Raw genomic sequence first — 21,545 nt, 5'->3', positions numbered from 1 at the left:
TCTGGTTTGAAAAAAAACCAACAACAACAAACATATTTAGCCTTGTTGAACACCCACAATAATAATGTTTGAAAAAAACTTACCTCTTAAAGCTATTAGACACAGGGAAAGCATTGTGAATATACACATCTCTTTTAGTTCCAAAACTAAACTCTATTTAATTTTTTTCTTAGGGATACACCAGGCAGAATGGAGAAACTGAGACATCCTGGCAAATTTGATGAGGTCCCCAAGGTCTCTAATTTGGAATACGTCCTCTAGCAACGACCTGAGGCTTAACATCTGCTGATTCTGTGCTACTGTAAGATAGTTCTTAGTTTACTGGGTCTGAAAAGCAGGTTTCTCTTTTAACCTCTGGGATTTCTTAACAGTTGCTACCGGTGGTATGATCACCTGATGATGTACTTTTAGCCAACTGTGTGTCATCATAGGGGTTTGTCTGTTTTAAAGAACATTCAAAGAAAAGGAATGGCTAGTCATATATAGGAGATCTTGTTAGCTGAGATTTAAGGGAGACTTAGAGAAAAGCTAACGGGAAAAGGACGTGCATTGTGGAGGAAGGGGTGGCGGCTGTGACAATATAAAAAACCATTATAAATTAATAAAACTGAAAAAAAGATTTATGAAAACAGGTAAATGGTTGTTTTAGCTAGTGGTCAAATCCTTGGGAATCAGAGCTACAAAAGATAATTATGTGGATCTGCAAGCACTCTTAGAAACAGCAAAGGGTGTTTGTCTAACAGGCGGCAGGGGCAGAGTAGTGGTAGTGATAGCCATGGAAACACCGTCACTGGGACAGCTGGGTGCTACGAGGGGCAGCTGGATGGCTTGTGCACGCCGTGGAGGTGGGCTGGAGTTTTAACATAGCCAGTCACGTCCATGGCTCTCTGCAGCTAGTTCTAAATTGAATTTTGTTTCTTTGGTATGTTTTTCACTTGGGAAATTCAAATACAGATTAACAAAGGAACCCACAGCATTGACATGTTTTGGATGCTATGTAGAATTGATAAAAGAGTCCTCAGGATTCAGGCATTTAAACCAATTCACCTGCTTTACTCCTCGGGATTCTTAATATTTTTTAAAGCCTGTTCTGGATTTTATTTCATGAAATACTGTGTTACTCTGAGTTGTATGTGAACACACATACCACCCACATGGGGATGAATAAGGACATGATTTCAAATATATGTGATAAAAAAACCTTACCCCTTGACAGATATTACTTTCGTAATAGTATCTTTCCTCTCTTATATTAGATATCTAAGAATCTTGAAAGTTTTTCCAAAAACATGGGTTTCAAAATAATAGTATCCAACAAGGATGATTATGCTTATTACACTTAAAAGAGGCAGAAATGGAAATTGTTGGAACAATTTGTCCAAATGATCTAACAAATTCATGATTGAGCTGTAATTTAACCTAAATTGCTAAAGGCCCATCTTAATGATTTTTGCTGCTGCTTGTTCAAATAAAGGAATATTGATTTTAAGGTAATCACAGCTGAGATGTAGTTCATATTTCTAATAATTTTCTCAGCAATACTGTTTTATTTCTCACCTAGAAGTAAAAGCATGTGTAAATGTATTAAAATTGTATATTTTGGTGGTATGGTTTCTATATTTTCATAAATTAAAAAAATTGTAAGATGGGGCTTAGAATGGAGTCATACTAATGAGAAATTTAAGATTTATTAATATATAAGATCCTTCTTATACTTTTATTTCTTGGATAAAAAGGTGAAGAAATCATGGAGTCTCAAAGAGGTAAAATATGCAATGATATTAATTAAGATCAACCTCAAAAGTAAAAAACATAAATACCCGTGTCTCTATCGCGTAAACTTGATAAATAAATTAGATAAACCAATGAGGTTTATCTAATTGGTTAGTTGAATTTTTTTTTTTTTTTTTTTTGAGACAAAGTCTCTCTGTCACCCAGACTGGAGTGCAGTGGCACAATCTCGGCTCACTGCAACCTCTGCCTCCCAGGTTCAAGAGAGTCTCCTGCCTCAGACTCCCAAGTAGCTGGAATTACAGGCGCCTGGCACCACGTCAGGCTAATTTTTGTATTTTTCGTAGAGACAGTGTTTTGCCATGTTGGCCAGGCTGGTTTTGAACTCCTGACCTCAAGTGATCCACCTGCCTCGGCCTCCCAAAATGCTGGGATTATAGGTGTAAGCCACCGCACCCAGCCGGTTAGTTGAATTTTTAAATATTGAATTTTCAAATGACCATCTAGATGAACTAGTTCCTTTCCTCCAGCCAGAGGTACTGTTCATAGGCATAGATTACTTATACTAATTATCCTTTATTCATTTTCCTAAGATAAAAAAAGGATATAATAAATTACGCTAGATAACCTCCCTGGAATTATGTGAAAATTAATGAGGTTATGGTTGTAGAGTTTCATTTTTGTGGATGGCCAAAAACAGTTGTTTTTTTCTTTTTTTTGGAGATAGTGTCTCACTCTGTCACCCAGGCTGGGGTACAGTGGCATGATCATGGCTCATTGCAGCCTTGACTTCCCAGGCTCAAGTGATCTTCCTGCCTCAGTCTCCCAAGCAGCTGGGACTATAGGTGCGTACCACCATGCCCAACTTACTTTTTCATATTTTGTAGATGTGAGGTCTTGCCATATTGCCTAGGCTGTTCTCAAAATCCTGGACTGAAGCTACCCTCTCACCTCTGCCTCCCAAACTGGCATTACAAGCATGAGCCACTGCACCCAGCCCAAAAAATAGTTTTAAAAAATGACTAATTGAAATTAGTGTACTTTTTTGAGAAAAAAAACTTAAAGTGCATAACTAAACATACACAAAGAAAGATTATTCAAGAATTATAATAGAACAATTAAGTTTTTATTGACTTTGACATCAATGGCAAGTATACTTAAATATGCATACCTCACTATTGTCAATAAACTACATCATCACATTATTATTGACAAAAACAATAGCAAGACAAGCATCTTAATGAATGCAAAATATAATACACTTTGTAGTTGTATATTTTTATCAAAGTGTTCTCACATTTATTATATTACTTTATTCCCATTTTAAATTAATGAATTATTTTATGCCTTACATATATTCACGTAACTAAAACTCTCTTTCAAATGTCAAAAAAAAAAAACCCAACTGAATGTTATCTACAGAGGTCTTTCACCAATTTTTTTTAACCTAAGTTAATTTTCAACTGTTGCTTGTTTAACCATCTCCTGTTTCACTGTCTCTATTTTTATGTTTTATTCTTTGAAATACTTCTGCTATCTTGGGGAAATCTTTATCCTTACCATCAGGATTCTTTTGCTTTTTCTTTCCTTCTCCCATTGAACAGGTCACTTAAAGCCTTCCTCAGTAACTATTGCATATCCTTCCTTGGGGGACAAATTCCTGCTCTCTTTAAAAGTTTGTAGATACCAGCATTTTTGTTTTGTCTCAATTTTTCTTAAACTTGTAAGGATCTTTTAAATTGCTCTTTGAAATCCTTCAAATTCAATTTTACAAAATCAAACTTCCTCTGAAAATTTCTTTAGGAGATTTTGTTACTATTTTTGTTGAGCTTTATTTTCTATTCTTGCGTCTCCCTCACAACATTCCCCTTCATAGATTCCCCTTCATTGAAATATGTCCTCTTTTTAATTTCCACCTTTTAAAAGGTGAGATATGAAGTATGTCTCTCACATGTTCTGGATTCTAACTACTAATTATTAAAGCACAGCCACATTAAAATGCAAAATAGTTGCTGATTATTTAAGCCTACACTTCCTTCTTTCAGAAGTGGACATGGGGACCATCTTTTAAAGTTTGTGTTTGTTCCAGAGGGTGGTAGAGAGATCACCATCTAGTGTTAATGCACCCTGCAGAAAGGAGGCATTCATGATAAATGCTAGGGACTATGCCAAACACACCTTCCAGTGATTCCCAATGAGTCACACCCTTATATAATCTTCTCCTCTTGTGTGCAGAAATGGGTGACTCGCTTTTAATCAAAAGAATGGGGGTATAACTCCTTTGAGTAGGTTATACTATTAATACATGGAAGATGTGATAAGATGCCACTGCTCCAATTATGTTTATTATATAAGACCATATCTAACAGGCTGGTGGGAGAGATTCTTCCACTGACTTTGAAAAAGTAAGCTGCCCCATGTTGTGAGACGTTCATGGCAAGGACCTGTGAGTGACCTTAAAGACATCAGGGTGGCCTCTAGCTGACAGACAGTAAGAATTTGGGGCCTTCATGGATGAGGTGGGCTCACACATGTAATCCCAGCACTTTAAGAGGCCGAGGCGGGCGGATCACCTGAGGTCAGGAGTTTGAGACCAGCCTGGCCAACATGGCGAAAATCTGTCTTTACTAAAAATACAAAAATTATATTTTTGTATAATTTTATATAATTTGGGGTGTGGTGGTGGGCACCTGTATTTCCAGCTACTTGCGAGGCTAAGGCAGGAGAATAATTTGAACCTGGGAAATGGAGGTTGCAGTGAACCAAGATTGCACGACTGCACTCCAGCCTGGGTGACAGAGCTAGACTCTGTCTCAAAAAAGAAAAAGGGGCCTTCAGTCATAAAGCTGAAAGAAATGAATTCTGCCCACAACCTGAATAAGCTTGCAAGTGGATTCTTCCCCAATTAACTCTCCAGATGAGAATGCAGCCCAGCTGACATCTTAATTGCTGCCGTGTGAAACCCTGATCTGAGGACACAGAAAAGCTTTTCCCAGGCTCCTGACCCAAAGACACTATGAGATAATAAATGCATTTTGTTTTAAGCCTTTAAGTTTATGGTAGTTTCTTACAGAAATAGAACACTAATATAAGGATTGCCACTCTTTTCCCTAATGACAATTTCCAAAATATTCATAGACTTTCTTTCCTGTTATTTTCAATATTTTAATTTATATTTTTATGAGTTTTTAAATATACTTTAATTTGTTCTGTCTCTCATCAATATTAACTTCTTTATTTGGAACACATTCAAGTAATGGAATTTGCTTAACTAATAGATTTTTTTTTTTTTAAGTATAGTACCTCTTGAATTTTGTAATGGGGCCAGATTCTGTTATTGATTTTTTTGCAAAGTAAATAGGCTATTAACATGCTTTTACACTTTTAAAGAAGTATAAGTTGCTTCTTTGTATTTTTAAAACTAGAATCATAAACTTTAATTAATGGCTTTAGCTCTGCACATGTATTATAACAATGATCATAATGTTTTGCTGCAAGACATATTGTACTACTCAGGATATTTTCCATATTTCCCCAGTGTGTACTTTTCATTCACTATATAACATAGAGCAAAGATAATAAAGATTTAATATGGAAACAAGTTTAAAATTAATGTGTCTCTTAGGTAATACAGGCTATATCTATTCATTCTAATTTATTTTAGGATACCAGAAATATCATATTCCATATTTTTATGTTTCACTACAACTGCTTCTTGAGTGAAGCAGGTATAAAAATGTAACGATATAGACTTATCAATAATTGTTTGTTGCTAACATAGAAATATCCTGAAGATACTATTTTCTGAATTGTCATTAAAATGAGTGAGTCAGCAATAGAAATGAAACCAGAGACTTCCCAAGATGATAACATGTCTTATTTTTGTGCTTCTTCATTTAGCTTTTTCCTTTGCCCCTCTGCCAAAGCTAAAGTCTTCCTTAATTTTATGACGTTTCTACGGAACAGTGATATCAGTTACTTCTTCAAAATTATTGATTTTATAAAATCTTAGAACATTGGTGTTGAATCAATTGGACTGTCTATACAGGTTATAAGAATATATAATCTCATCAGTACTATGGCTCCTGTTGTTCAAGATTTGTGCATTTTCTATTGATATGTTCAGTTGTGTAGTCAGACTCAGAAATCAGATCACTACTTCATTTTTGAAGTCATCTTGTATGGGAATTACCCAGTTATGAATTTCCCAGGAAATTATTTGTGGCAAATGATTGACTTGTATCTTCCAGAGACTTTGCTTCCACCATGGATATTGGTGCCTCTTGCATGTCTCATGATGCTTGTCATGGTCCATACTGGGGGATTCTGTGACTGACCACGAATGAAACAATCAGTGTCATTTTTACCTGCTTTATTTTTAAAAATTAGACTCTATATGAATTACTAAACATATATGAATTACTAGATCTACTGTGAAATAGCTATGTTGTTCACTCTTTCACATTATATTTTCTTACTAAGTTTTGGGAATAGGCTATAGAGATGGATCTTAAGAGAAAGTAATGGTTGAACAGTAGTCATCACAGTGTTATAAACTTCTTTAATGTCTTTATGTGCTACAGTCACAAATGATATTTGAACTTAATCCAGAGCAATTTCCATCTTGTTCAACTGAGAAAATGGCTCTTGTGGGAATTCTTTTAACTGATTCCACCTGCCACAGGGTATTAGCAGATTAGAGCAAACATTGGGAGGTGCCCTGTGTCATCTAACTGAACAATGACACATTTGTTTGCTTTTCTACCATCAAGGATATTTGAAGGTCGACTTTTGAACAGAGCGTTTTGTGAACATAACAATAGCCACATACTTGTGTGGAAGTAAACAGATACTTGACCAAAAGAAAGATCTTTCAACCACATAACTACAAATAGGAAAGAAAGCCTAACATGAGAGATCTGCTTTTTCAGCGTGCCCACTGCTTCACCCACCCGTAGACATCTCCTGCTCAGAGAGGCTCTGTCTCAGAAATACCCAGGATCCCACTGGAGCTGTGAACACTGGTCAGCAATCCTATGCTATATCTGATACAGGAGAAAATCCAAAAAAGGAAGTGTTGAGAGAAGTGTTTTTTTCTTTCCTCACCTTTGCATTCTATAAAGGACTGAAATGTGCAGATTTCTTGATGCTGTTCCCACACTGATAAATGACAATACAATAGTGCTTAAATCATTATTCCTGAAGTTTCTCATCATAAACTTTTCCCTCCACCGCATGGTAGGGCTCTGCAGAAATCATACAACTGAGGATTGCTTGGACCCAGGAGTTCAAGGCTGCAGTGAGCTGTGATTGCACCACTGTACCCCAGCCTGGGTGACAGAGTGAGATGTTGTCTAAAAAAAATCATGTAACTGCCCTTGATTTCCTTTTCTATAAAATGAAAAGAGTAATAAGAGGCTCTTGCTCATGTAATAGAATATTTTATACACATTTAAGAAATAGTCATTTAAGAAATGAACCCTATGGGCAGACAGTTCTTAAGATCCATAAATATCACATTATTCTTGATACCCATAATATTAAATGAAAGAAAATGATTTTTCTTTTCACTTCTTGAAGAAAAAAGTAATAATAAAAAAAAAGTTGATATGCCCTGACAATGGCCAGAAGGCACTCAAAAAAATTGGTCTCTGAGAATTGGTATTAGGGCAAAAATAAAACAGACAATTAATGAGTGGGTAGTTTGTCAGAGGGTTGAGTAGGCAATATAAGTGCTAATATTAGAGGGATGTGGCTAATTCCATGTGCCTCCAGAAAAAGGAAACTGCACTGGGGTTTGGTCATTGAAGAAGAAACTGTTTTTAACAGTTGTGTCATGCCTCATTTTATAGTTCATTAAAAAAAAAAAAAGCTCTAAGACCAGCCTGGCCAGCATGGTGAAACCTCGTCTCTACTAAAAATACAAAAATTAGCCTGGCGTGGTGGCAGGCGCCTGTAATCCCAGCTACTCGGGAAGCTGAGGCAGGAGAATCACTTGAACCCGGGAGGCGGAGGTTGCAGTGAGCCGAGATGGCGCCACTGCGCTCCAGCAAAAAAAAAAAAAAAAATAGTAAAATAAAAATAAATAAATAAAACAAACCCTCAAGCTTAAAATAAGTGAAGACTCCGGAATAAAAATCTCCATATGAATAAGCATTCAACCCTGTACAGAAACAAAAACCTTCAATGACCTGAGTCCCATCTTCTCGCTAAAGGAGAGTTTTCCAGAGGTCCGGCAGAGGAGATGTGGCCAAGCTTCATCTGGGCGCAGGTGCAGCCGCGCTTCCGCAGGGAAAGAACAATGTCTGAAGTGAGCCAGCACTGGTTTGGTGAACCCCATGGCGACTGCCAGTCATTTGCAGGCTTTTGTCTATTCTTTGTGTACTGTTTGACTCAGCTTGAGCCAAAAGAATCAGCAGCTAAAGCTGGAGCCTACCCTTTTGCAAAGAGCACAGTGTTTGATGTTTCTGGACATTTTTGCAATGTGTAACCCCTACCCTGAGCTCCTGCTGCCTTACTAGCACTTCCACATGAAAGTACAAGACTCTAAAACCGTACCTTCTACACACTATATTCCCATTTATGAGGCAAGCAGACAACGTTTTCTGACAGCTGGCTGTCCATCTGGTGTTTGATGTGTGGCAGAAAAGCACCGTGGGGTAATAAGGGAGATGGATGTTTTTCTGAGGTGGCAACTCAGTGTTCCTGACTGCAGACTCCCTTGGGCTTCCTGCCCTTCTGCCCTGCATGCTGCCTCTTTGCACAGGATGGTAAGTTTCCTCTTCTTACTGTAGTATAGGTAAACTATTTCTAGTCACCTACCTGGCTTTTCATTTATTTGCAATTTCTTGATCACAACAAACATTTCAACTACTTTGTTATGGTGGTGTCAGCATGAATGCATTGGAACTGGTAAAGGTTTTTTTTTTTTTTGAGACGGAGTCTCACTCTGTCACCCAGGCTGGAGTGCCGTGGCGCCATCTCAGCTCACTGCAACCTCTACCTCCTGGATTCAAGTGATTCTCCTACCTTAGCCTCCTGAGTAGCTGGGACTACAGGCCTGCGCCACCACCCCTGGCTAATTTTTGTATTTTTAGTACAGATGGAGTTTCACCACATTGGCCAGGCTGGTCTCGAACTCCTGACCTCAAGTGATCCACCTGCCTCGGCCTCCCAAAGTGCTGGGATTACAGGCATGAGCCACACTGCACCCAGCCTGGTAAAGGTTTTTTAAACAGCCTTCTTTCTTTTTTAACTTTTATTGTTGCCTGAAATTCTTTATTTTTATTTGTTTGTAAATGTTTTCTAGCCTATCTGTTCCAGAAAACTAGGAGAAATATTTATGCTAGACAGAAAGCTATAATCTTGCAAACAGGCTGAAAATAACTTTTTTAAAACTTAGATAATCTTCAGTTTGCTATGACCGAAGTTTAAAAATAGTTTTATATCTGCCTATATATTTCTATATTATGGATATTTAGTTTAAGAATTGTTTGGACAGATGTTTTTTGAGACAACTACATTTACAAAGATTGTACTTGGTGTCTACAAAAAAGCTTTTGCGAGCTTCCCGGGGGGAGGAGCCAAGATGGCCGAATAGGAACAGCTCCGGTCTACAGCTCCCAGCGTGAGCGACGCAGAAGACGGGTGATTTCTGCATTTCCATCTGAGGTACCGGGTTCATCTCACTAGGGAGTGCCAGAGAGTGGGCACAGGTCAGTGGGTGCACACACCGTGCGCGAGCCAAAGCAGGGTGAGGCATTGCCTCACTCGGGAAGCGCAAGGGGTCAGGGAGTTCCCTTTCCTAGTCAAAAAAAGGGGTGACAGATGGCACCGGGAAAATCGGGTCACTCCCACCCGAATACTGCGCTTTTCCGACGGGCTTAAAAAACGGCCCACCAGGAGATTACATCCAACACCTGGCTCGGAGGGTCCTATGCCCACGGAGTCTCGCTGATTGCTAGCACAGCAGTCTGAGATCAAACTGCAAGGCGGCAGCGAGGCTGGGGGAGGGGCGCCCGCCATTGCCCAGGCTTGATTAGGTAAACAAAGCAGCAGGGAAGCGCGAACTGGGTGGAGCCCACCACAGCTGAAGGAGGCCTGCCTGCCTCTGTAGGCTCCACCTCTGGGGGCAGGGCACAGACAAAAAGATAGCAGTAACCTCTGCAGACTTAAATGTCCCTGTCTGACAGCTTTGAAGAGAGCAGTGGTTCTCCCAGCACGCAGCTGGAGATCTGAGAACGGGCAGACTGCCTCCTCAAGTGGGTCCCTGACCCCTGACCCCCGAGCAGCCTAACTGGGAGGCACCCCCCAGCAGGGGCACACTGACACCTCACAGGGCCCAGTACCCCAACAGACCTGCAGCTGAGGGTCCTGTCTGTTAGAAGGAAAACTAACAAACAGAAAGGACATCCACACCATTAACCCATCTGTACATCACCATCATCAAAGACCAAAAGTAGATAAAACCACAAAGATGGGGAAAAAACAGAGCAGAAAAACTGGAAACTCTAAAAAGCAGAGCGCCTCTCCTCCTCCAAAGGAACGCAGTTCCTCACCAGCAACGGAACAAAGCTGGACGGAGAATGACTTTGACGAGCTGAGAGAAGAAGGCTTCAGATGATCAAATTACTCCGAGCTACGGGAGGACATTCAAACCAAAGCAAAGAAGTTGAAAACTTTGAAAAAAATTTAGAAGAATGTATAACTAGAATAACCAATACAGAGAAGTGCTTAAAGGAGCTGATGGAGCTGAAAGCCAAGGCTCGAGAACTACGTGAAGAATGCAGAAGCCTCAGGAGCCGGTGCGATCAACTGGAAGAAAGGGTATCAGCGATGGAAGATGAAATGAATGAAATGAAGCGAGAAGGGAAGTTTAGAGAAAAAAGAATAAAAAGAAAGGAGCAAAGCCTCCAAGAAATATGGGACTACGTGAAAAGACCAAATCTACGTCTGATTGGTGTACCTGAAAGTGACGGGGAGAATGGAACCAAGTTGGAAAACACTCTGCAGGTTATTATCCAGGAGAACTTCCCCAATCTAGCAAGGCAGGCCAACATTCAGATTCAGGAAATACAGAGAACGCCACAAAGATACTCCTCGAGAAGAGCAACTCCAAGACACATAATTGTCAGATTCACCAAAGTTGAAATGAAGGAAAAAATGTTAAGGGCAGCCAGAGAAAAAGGTCGGGTTACCCTCAAAGGGAAGCTCATCAGACTAATAGTGGATCTCTCCGCAGAAACTCTACAAGCCAGAAGAGAGTGGGGGCCAATATTCAACATTCTCAAAGAAAAGAATTTTCAACCCAGAATTTCATATCCAGCCAAACTAAGCTTCATAAGTGAAGGAGAAATAAAATACTTTACAGATAAGCAAATGCTGAGAGATTTTGTCACCACCAGGCCTGCCCTAAAAGAGCTGCTGAAGGAAGCGCTAAACATGGAAAGGAACAACTGGTACCAGCCACTGCAAAATCATGCCAAAATGTAAAGACCATCCAGACTAGGAAGAAACTGCATCAACTAACGAGCAGAATAACCAGCTAACATCATAATGACAGGATCAAAGTCACACATAACAATATTAACTTTAAATGTAAATGGACTAAATTCTTCAATTAAAAGACACAGACTGGCAAATTGGATAAAGTGTCAAGACCCATCAGTGTGCTGTATTCAGGAAACCCATCTCACGTGCAGAGACACACACAGGCTCAAAATAAAAGGATGGAGGAAGATCTACCAAGCAAATGGAAAACAAAAAAAGGCAGAGGTTGCAATCCTAGTCTCTGATAAAACAGACTTTAAACCAACAAAGATCAAAAGAGACAAAGAAGGCCATTACATAATGGTAAAGGGATCAATTCAACAAGAGAGCTAGCTATCCTAAATATATATGCACCCAACACAGGAGCACCTAGATTCATAAAGCAAGTCCTTAGTGACCTATAAAGAGACTTAGACTCCCACACAATAATAATGGGAGACTTTAACACCCCACTGTCAACATTAGACAGATCAATGAGACAGAAAGTCAACAAGGATACCCAGGAATTGAACTCAGCTCTGCACCAAGCGGACCTAATAGACATCTACAGAACTCTCCACCCCAAATCAACAGAATATACATTTTTTTTCAGCACCACACCACACCTATTCCAAAACTGACCACATACTTGGAAGTAAAGCTCTCCTCAGCAAATGTAAAAGAACAGAAATTATAACAAACTATCTCTCAGACCACAGTGCAATCAAACTAGAACTCAGGATTAAGAATCTCACTCAAAACCACTCAACTACATGGAAACTGAACAACCTGCTCCTGAATGACTACTGGGTACATAACGAAATGAAGGCAGAAATAAAGATGTTCTTTGAAACCAATGAGAACAAAGACACAACATAGCAGAATCTCTGGGACGCATTCAAAGCAGTGTGTAGAGGGAAATTTATAGCACTAAATGCCCACAAGAGAAAGCAGGAAAGATCTAAAATTGACACCCTAACATCACAATTAAAATAACTAGAAAAGCAAGAGCAAACACATTCCAAAGCTAGCAGAAGGCAAGAAATAACTAAACTCAGAGCAGAACTGAAGGAAATAGAGACACAAAAAACCCTTCAAAAAATTAATGAATCCAGGAGCTGGTTTTTTGAAAGGATCAACAAAATTGATAGACCACTAGCAAGACTAATAAAGAAGAAAAGAGAGAAGAATCAAATAGATGCAATAAAAATGATAAAGGGGATATCACCACTGATCCCACAGAAATACAAACTACCATCAGAGAATACTACAAACACCTCTACGCAAATAAACTAGAAAATCTAGAAGAAATGGATAAATGTCTCGACACATACACTCTCCCAAGACTAAACCAGGAAGATGTTGAATCTCTGAATAGACCAATAACAGGATCTGAAATCGTGGCAATAATCAATAGCTTACCAACCAAAAAGAGTCCAGGACCAGATGGATTCACAGCTGAATTCTACCAGAGGTACAAGGAGGAACTGGTACCATTCCTTCTGAAACTATTCCAATCAATAGAAAAAGAGGGAATCCTCCCTAACTCATTTTATGAGGCCAGCATCATTCTGATACCAAAGCTGGGCAGAGACCCAACCAAAAAAGAGAATTTTAGACCAATATCCTTGATGAACATTGATGCAAAAATCCTCAATAAAATACTGGCAAACCGAATACAACAGCACATCAAAAAGCTTATCCACCATGATCAAGTGGGCTTCATCCCTGGGATGCAAGGCTGGTTCAATATACACAAATCAATAAATGTAATCCAGCATATAAACAGAACCAAAGACAAAAACCACATGATTATCTCAATAGATACAGAAAAGGCCTTTGACAAAATTCAACAACACTTCATGCTAAAAACTCTCAATCAATTAGGTATTGATGGGACGTATTTCAAAATAATAAGAGCTATCTATGACAAACCCACAGCCAATATCATACTGAATGGGCAAAAACTGGAAGCATTCCCTTTGAAAACTGGCACAAGACAGGGATGCCCTCTCTCACCACTCCTATTCAACATAGTGTTAGAAGTTCTGGCCAGGGCAATTAGGCAGGAGAAGGAAATAAAGGGTATTCAATTAGGAAAAGAGGAAGTCAAATTGTCCCTGTTTGCAGACGACATGATTGTATATCTAGAAAATCCCGTTGTCTCAGCCCAAAATCTCCTTAAGCTGATAAGCAGCTTCAGCAAAGTCTCAGGATACAAAATCAATGTACAAAAATCACAAGCATTCTTATACACCAACAACAGACAAACAGAGAGCCAAATCATGAGTGAACTCCCATTCACAATTGCTTCAAAGAGAATAAAATACCTAGGAATCCAACTTACAAGGGATATGAAGGACCTCTTCAAGGAGAACTACAAACCACTGCTCAAGGAAATAAAAGAGGATACAAACAAATGGAAGAACATTCCATGCTCATGGGTAGGAAGAATGAATATCGTGAAAATGGCCATACTGCCCAAGGTAATTTACAGATTCAATGCCATCCCCGTCAAGCTACCAATGACTTTCTTCACAGAATTGGAAAAAACTACTTTAAAGTTCATATGGAACCAAAAAAGAGCCTGCATCGCCAAGTGAATCCTAAGCCAAAAGAACAAAGTCGGAGGCATCACACTACCTGACTTCAAACTATACTACAAGGCTACAGTAACCAAAACAGCATGGTACTGGTACCAAAACACAGATATAGATCAATGGAACAGAACAGAGCCCTCAGAAATAATGCTGCATATCTACAACTATCTGATCTTTGACAAACCTGAGAAAAACAAGCAATGGGGAAAGGATTCCCTATTTAATAAATGGTGCTGGGAAAACTGGCTAGCCATAGGTAGAAAGCTGAAACTGGATCCCTTCCTTACACCTTATACAAAAATTAATTCAAGATGGATTAAAGACTTAAACGTTAGACCTAAAACCATAAAAACCCTAGAAGAAAACCTAGGCATTACCATTCAGGACATAGGCATGGGCAAGGACTTCATGTCTCAAACACCAAAAGCAATGGCAACAAAAGACAAAATTGACAAATGGGATCCAATTAAACTAAAGAGCTTCCGCACAGCAAAAGAAACTACCATCAGAGTGAACAGGCAACCTACAAAATGGGAGAAAATTTTCACAACCTACTCATCTGACAAAGGGCTAATATCCCGAATCTACAATGAACTTCAACAAATTTACAAGAAAAAAACAAACAACCCGATCAAAAAGAGGGCGAAGGACATGAACAGACACTTCTCAAAAGAAGACATTTATGCAGCCAAAAAACACATGATAAAATGCTCACCCTCAGTGGCCATCAGAGAAATGCAAATCAAAACCACAATGAGATACCATCTCACACCAGTTAGAATGGCAATCATTAAAAAGTCAGGAAACAACAAGTGCTGGAGAGGATGTGGAGAAATAGGAACACTTTTACACTGTTGGTGGGACTGGAAACTAGTTCAACCATTGTGGAAGTCAGTGTGGCGATTCCTCAGGGATCTAGAACTAGAAATACCATTTGACCCAGCCATCCCATTACTGGGTATATACCCAAAGGACTATAAATCATGCTGCTTTAAAGACACATGCACACGTATGTCTATTGCGGCATTATTCACAATAGCAAAGACTTGGAACCAACCCAAATGTCCAACAATGATAGACCGGATTAAGAAAATGTGGCACATATACACCATGGAATACTATGCAGCCATAAAAAATGATGAGTTCATGTCCTTTGTAGGGACATGGATGAAATTGGAAGTCATCATTCTCAGTAAACTATCGCAAGAACAAAAAACCAAACACCACATATTCTCACTCATAGGTGGGAATTGAACAATTAGAACACGTGGACACTGGAAGGGGAACATCACACTCTGGGGACTGTTGTGGGGTGGGGGGAGGGGGGAGGGATAGCATTGGGAGATATACCTAATGCTAGATGACGAGTTAGTGGGTGCAGCACACCAGCATGGCACATGTATACATATGTAACTAATCTGCACATTGTGCACATGTACCCTAAAACTTAAAGTATAATAATAGTTTTAAAAAAAAAGAAAGTCTAGTTTCCCCTAAAAAAAAAAGCTTTTGCACTTTTAATAGAAAAAAATGCTTTACACCTAACAGAATGCAAAGAACCATGAATTATTTAAATATCAGAATTTTCTGAATTGTCATATTATAGATAAAATGATTATTTTAGAATCAGCATATTTTAATGCTGATTATTTTATTAAAAATCATTTTAATAATGATTATTTTAAATCAGCAAACATATAAAAACCAATAATGTATACACCTTAAGGCAGAAAGAATTTTCAATTTTATTTTCAGTGCTACTGTGGAATCTTTAAGCAAGCATCACTTAGGACTGATTATAGACAAGCACCCCAATGCTGTCACTTTAAAGGAAAAACTCTTCTGAGTTGTGATTATCAGGAAATCCACTCGGAAAAAGATGAGCATCCCACAGAGTAGCCTGGGCTTCCTGCTTTCTTAGGCCCCCTCTCTGAGATCAATGAGCATTTAGCTGCAAAGATGACCCTGGTCTTCTTCCTCCAAACCCGTTGTCATTTTCTCTGTTATTATTTCTCTTCACATTCTCTGCTCATTTGCGTAAGAGTGAGGCCATCATGATTAGCTTTAGTCAGGAAACCTTAGGTTTACAGAAGGGAGAAAATAGCCCAGGGATGACCAAGCTCAGCCAGGTTCACCTCTTACATTGAACAACCAGTGTTTCTATGCTCTCCTGAAAAACAATGGATCCGATTTTTTTGCTGGTTGTGAGGCCAAATTGGCTGGATGTAGGTATAACTAAAGTGGAAATCCTTGCTGTGGATGCTATCAATATAGAAAAATGACTGATAATGTTAATGGTTTCAAATAAGTTAATTGAGGAGTACTTCTTGGGTACTACGGACATTGCCACTTGTTTAAAATGAAAAAGAAAATGTCTTGTCTTAAAAGATACAATCGTGGCCAGGCTGGGTGGCTCACGCCTGTAATCCCTGCACTTTAGGAGGCCAAGGTGGGTGGATCACGAGGTCAGGAGATCAAGACCATCCTGGCCACATGGTGAAACCTCGTCTCTACTAAAACACAAAAAAATTAGCCTGGCTTGGGGTTGCACACCTGTAGTCCCAGCTACTCAGGAGGCTGAGGCAGGGGAATTGCTTGAACCCAGGAGGCAGAGGTTGCAGTGAGCCGAGATTGCGCCACTGCCCTCCAGCCTGGCGACAGAGCAAGACTCCATCTCAAAAAAAAAAAAAAAAAAAGATATAATCTTAACAAAATTTTTTCCTTTCTTCCATTCTATTCCTAAATTTAAAAGATACAATTTTTAGAGGCCTGAGTGAGACAGAAAAGGCCTGTTTTGCCTTTTGTAGATTAAAGGCAAAACAAGCAAGGGTGAACAACAAAAAGATGTCAAAATAAAATGTGTTCAAGAAGAAGCATTATAATTAGGGATTCCAATGTATATTGCATAACTGCAATATGTAAGTGTGTTTTTTTTTCAAACAAAAAGAAACAAAAGAAAAGACAAACGAATAAAGAGAAAAACATTAGTGAAAGGAAAATTTTAAAGAAATGCCCAAGCTTAGTTTTAGATGGTTTTTTATCTAAAGCATAATGTTTTAATATGGCTTTTTATTTTTATTTTTTTCTGAAATAGCCATCCTACAGGAAATTTTGCTGACTCCTGAGCTAGAGAAAGGTCAGAAAGAGAATGAACAGCAGCAGCAGCAGAGTCAAGAGAAAGAAGACATGGCCAGAAGTCACAGGACATAAGGACAGCCTTTGTTTCACCCTCCCCAAGGCTGAAGTAAGTCTCCATTTTGCCCTATTTTCTAGAAGTAGACACATGCTACAAAGGATTAATGAGCTTTACAGTTTGCATTGAATTTTATGCACTATGGAGAATGGGGGTTACATAGCACAGATCACAGATTTTCAAAATCTGCTAGTGAGGGCTGGGTGCGGTGCGTCACACCTGTAATCCCAGCACTTTGGGAGGCCAAGGAGGGCAGATTACCTGAGGTTCTGAGTTTGAGACCAGCCTAGCCAACATGGTGAAACCCCGTCTCTACTAAAAATACAAAAATTAGCTGGGCATGGTGGCGCACGTCTGTAATCCCAGCTACTCTTGAGGCTGAGGCACAATAATCACTTGAACTCAGGAGGCAGAGGTTGCAGTGAGCCGAGATTGCACCACTGCACTCCAGCCTGGGAGACAGAGCAACACTCCATCTTGGGGATTAAAAAAAAAAAAAGGCTCTGATCTGTTTTGTTTTTTTCCCTTTCTTCCAACTGGATAATTTATATTGGTCTATCTTCAAGTTAATTGGCCCTTTTCTCTGTCATTGCCATTCTGCTACTGAGCTCATCTGGTGAATTTTTTATTTCAGTTCTTATATTTTTCAGTTCTAAAATTTCCATTTGGTTCTTTTTTTAATGCTTTTACTTCTTTGCTAAGATCATCTATCCCTCTGTTCATTTCAAGAGGCTTTACCTTTGTCTCATAGAGACCAGTTATAAAAGCTGCTTTAAAATTTTTGTATTGTAATTCCAACATTTGCATAATCTTGGATGTGATGGTTAACACTGAGTGTCAACTTGATTAGATTGAAGGATACAAAGTATTGATCCTGGGTGTGTCTGCAAGGGTGTTGTCAAAGGAGATTAACATTTGAGTCAGTGGGCTGGGAAAGGCAGGCCCACCCTTAATCTGGGTGGGCACAATCTTATCAGCTGCCAGTGCTGCTAGAATATAAGCAGGCAGAAAAGTAACCTCCCAGCCTACATCTTTCTCCCGTGCTGGATGTTTCCTGCCCTCAAACATCAAACTCCAAGTTCCTCAGTTTTGGAGCTCGGACTGGCTCTCCTTGCTCCTCAGCCTGAAGGTGGCCTGTTGTGGGACCTGTGATCATGTGAGTTAATACTTAATAAACTCCCCTTTATGCATATATATCTATTCCATTAGTTCTGTCCCTCTAGAGAACCCTGACTAATACAGATTTTGGTACCAGGAATGGTTCTAGAGGAAAATAATATTAAGGATGGAGTTCTTTCATTGGTTTTGGCGTTTCTGGAGTTGGCTGCTTAATATGATTAGACCCAAAAATGCAAAGGACTCTACTTCTAATAGTATGGAGAGCACTAATAGTCCATGGCATGAACTGTTTAGAGAGTTATGCAAAATAAATGCATTTGACACTCTTGATTCACCACTCATGAGAGGCAAAGAGTTTAGTGACTGTATACATAATACCTTTGACCATATGTGGAGAACCAAGAAACACAATGAAGCTGGTTGATGGCTCCTAAGTCCAGTGGACAAAGTGATGGAAGAAAATGATGAACTCAGGGATTTTAACTCCCAGCTTCAGAAGCAGATACTGAGCCTGAAATCTGCTAAGATTGCCCTGAGTGAGAGTCTTATCTCCTGTAGAGAAAGAGCTGAAATTGTGAAAAAACAGACACAAGCTCTAAGCATGAGAGTGGCTGACCTGCAATGAAAGGTGAATGTACAGCCTTGCCAGGTGTCTACTGTTAAAGTGAGGGCTTGATTGGAAAAGAAAGGGACCCTGCAGCTTGGAATGGGGATGTGTGGGAGGACCCTGATGAAACTGGGGACACTGAGTTTGTCAACTGTGATGAAACTTTTTTGCCAGAACAAACAGCTTCCCCATCCCCAGTAGTGGCAGCATCCCCTCCCCAACCCATGCTGCCATCAGCCTTTCCACCTTTGTCTGAGGAGATAAACTTTGCGCTGCCTGAGACAACAATGATGGGCTTCCCTGAGGCAGTTTCCAGGCAAGATAATGTTGATTCTCATCAGGAGCCACCCCCAACACCCCTGTTTGCTTCTAGACATATAACTAGACTAAAGTCCTGGCAGGCCCCTAGAGGTGAGGTTGAGAGTGTGACCTATGGGGAGGTGCACTACACTCAAAAAGAACTGCTTGAGTTTTCTAATTTATATAAGCAGAAATCTGAAGAACAGGCATGGGAATGGATATTAAGGGTGTGGGATAATGGTGGAACATAGAGTTGGATCAGGCTGAATTTATTGATTTGGGCCCACTAAGTAGGGAATCTGCATTTAATGTTGCAGCTCAGGGAGTTCAAAAAAGTTCTAATAATTTATTTGCTTGGTTAGCTGAAATATGGATTAAAAGATGGCCCACTGTGAATGAGCTGGAAATGCCTGATTTCCCTTGGTTTAATGTAGAGGAAGGGATCCAAAGGCTTAGGGAGATTGGGATGGTGGAGTGGATTAGCCACTTTAGACCTACTCATCCCAGCTGAGAGGGTCCAGAAGATATACCCTTGACCAATGCCTTGCAAAATAGATTTGTGAGGGCAGCACCTGCATCTTTGAAGAGCCCTGTAATTGCTTTTCTCTGTATGTCAGATCTAACAGTGGAAACCACAGTCAGTCAACTACAAAATTTAAATACAATGGGAATAATTGGATCCTGAGGTGGGAGGGGCCAAGTGGTGGCACTCAACTGTCAAAGGCAAGGTGGGCGTAGCTACTACCATAATGGACAGCAGAGGCAAAGTGGCAATCAGATTAGTCTGACTTGTGTAGAGCTCTGGCACTGGTTAATTAATCACTGTGTTCCTAGAAGTGAAATTGATAGGAAACCTACTGCATTCCTACTTAATTTATACAAGCAGAAGACTTCTAGCTCAAATGGACAAAAGACTAATTTGAATTATAAAAACAGAATCATGGCCCCTCAATCAATTTCCAGACTTGAGTGAGTTTACAAACCCAAAGCCACTTGAATGAAGGGGCGGCCAGGTCCTCTTGAGGAAGGACCTCACTACATTACTGACAATTTATGCAGTAAATCTTTCTCCCATCCTTCCCCAAGGAGACCTCAGGGCTTTTAACAGAGTAACTGTGCACTGGGGAAAGGGAAATTATCAGATATTTTGGGGACTACTGGACACTGGCTCTGAGCTGACGTTGATTCCAGGGGACCCAAAACGTCATTGTGGTCCTCCAGTTAAAATAGAGGCATATGGAGGTCAGGTAATTAATGGAGTTTTAGCTCAGGTTTGACTTACAGTCGGTCCAGTGGGTCCTGGGACTCATCCTGTGGTCATTTCTCCAGTGCCAGAATGCATAAGTGGCATAGACATACCTAGTAGCTGGCAGAACCCCCACATTGGCTCCCTGACTGATAGGTTGAGGGCTATTTTGGTGGGAAAGGCCAAATGGAAGGCATTAGAGCTGCCTCTGCCTAGAAAAATAGTAAATAAAAACAATGTCACATCCCTGGAAGGATTGCAGAGACTAGTGCCACCATCAGGCACTTGAAAGATGCAGGCGTGGTGATTTTCACCACATCCCTGTTCAGCTCTCCCATTTGGCCTGTACAGAAGACAGATGGATCTTGGAGAATGACAGTGGGTTATCTTAGGCTTAACCAAGTGGTGACTCCAATTGCAGCTGCTGTACCAGATGTGGTTTCATTGCTTGAGCAAATTAACACATCTCCTTGTACCTGTTATGCAGCCATTGACTTAGCAAGTGTCTTTTTCTCCATTCCTGTCCATAACGCCCACCAGAAGCAATTTGCCTTCAGCTGGGAAGGCCAGAAATATACCTTTACTGTCCTACCTCAGGAGTATATGAACTCTCTGGCTTCACGTCATAATCTTATTTGGGGAGAACTTGATCTCTTTTCACTTATGTGAGATATCACACGGGTCCACTACATTGATGACATTTTGCTGACTGGATCTAGTGATCAAGAAGTAGCAAGCACACTGAACTTATTGGTAAGACATTTGCATGCCAGAGGGTGGGAAATAAATCCAACTAAAATTCAGGTACTTACTAGTTCAGTAAAATTTCTAGGGGTCCAGTGGTGTGGGGCCTGTCGAGATATTCCTTCTAAGGTAAAGGATAAGTTGTTGCATTTGGCCCCTCCTACAACCAAGAGACACAACACCTTGTGGGCCTATTTGGATTTTGGAGGCAAAACATTTCTCATTTGGGTATGTTACTCTGGCCCATTTATTGAGTGACCTGAAAGGCTGCCAGTTTGAGTGGGATCCAGAACAGGAGAAGGCTCTGCAACAGGTCCAGGCTGCTGTGCAAGCTGCTCTGCCACTTGAGCTATATGACTCAGCAGATCCAATGGTGCTTGAGATGTCAGTGGCAGATAGGGATGCTGTTTAGAGCCTTTGGCAAGCCCCTATAGGTAAATCACAGGCCTCTAGGATTTTGGAGCAAGGTTGTGCCAT

General features: G+C 40.0%; 1 protein-coding gene across 6 annotated transcripts in view; it reads left to right on the top strand.

Annotated features, from left to right (window-relative positions):
• Nucleotides 1-21,545, top strand: part of LOC104002047 (basic proline-rich protein-like) — a 114,412-nt gene that overhangs the window by 37,543 nt on the left and 55,324 nt on the right. For 4 of the 6 annotated variants that reach the window (XM_063792934.1, XM_063792931.1, XM_063792932.1 and 1 more), the window contains exons 2-5: nucleotides 174-301; nucleotides 6,504-8,501; nucleotides 9,288-9,446; nucleotides 16,954-17,103. In XM_063792934.1, the coding sequence (XP_063649004.1) occupies nucleotides 174-221 (48 nt within the window). In that variant the 3' untranslated portion in view covers nucleotides 222-301; nucleotides 6,504-8,501; nucleotides 9,288-9,446; nucleotides 16,954-17,103. The remainder of the gene's footprint in view (nucleotides 1-173; nucleotides 302-6,503; nucleotides 8,502-9,287; nucleotides 9,447-16,953; nucleotides 17,104-21,545) is intronic. The other 2 variants (XM_063792935.1, XM_063792936.1) reach the window with 2 other exon arrangements.

This window comes from Pan troglodytes, chromosome 15, assembly GCF_028858775.2.
Source record: "Pan troglodytes isolate AG18354 chromosome 15, NHGRI_mPanTro3-v2.0_pri, whole genome shotgun sequence".
NCBI lineage: Eukaryota > Metazoa > Chordata > Mammalia > Primates > Hominidae > Pan > Pan troglodytes.
This window is presented reverse-complemented; position numbering and strand designations above follow the sequence as displayed.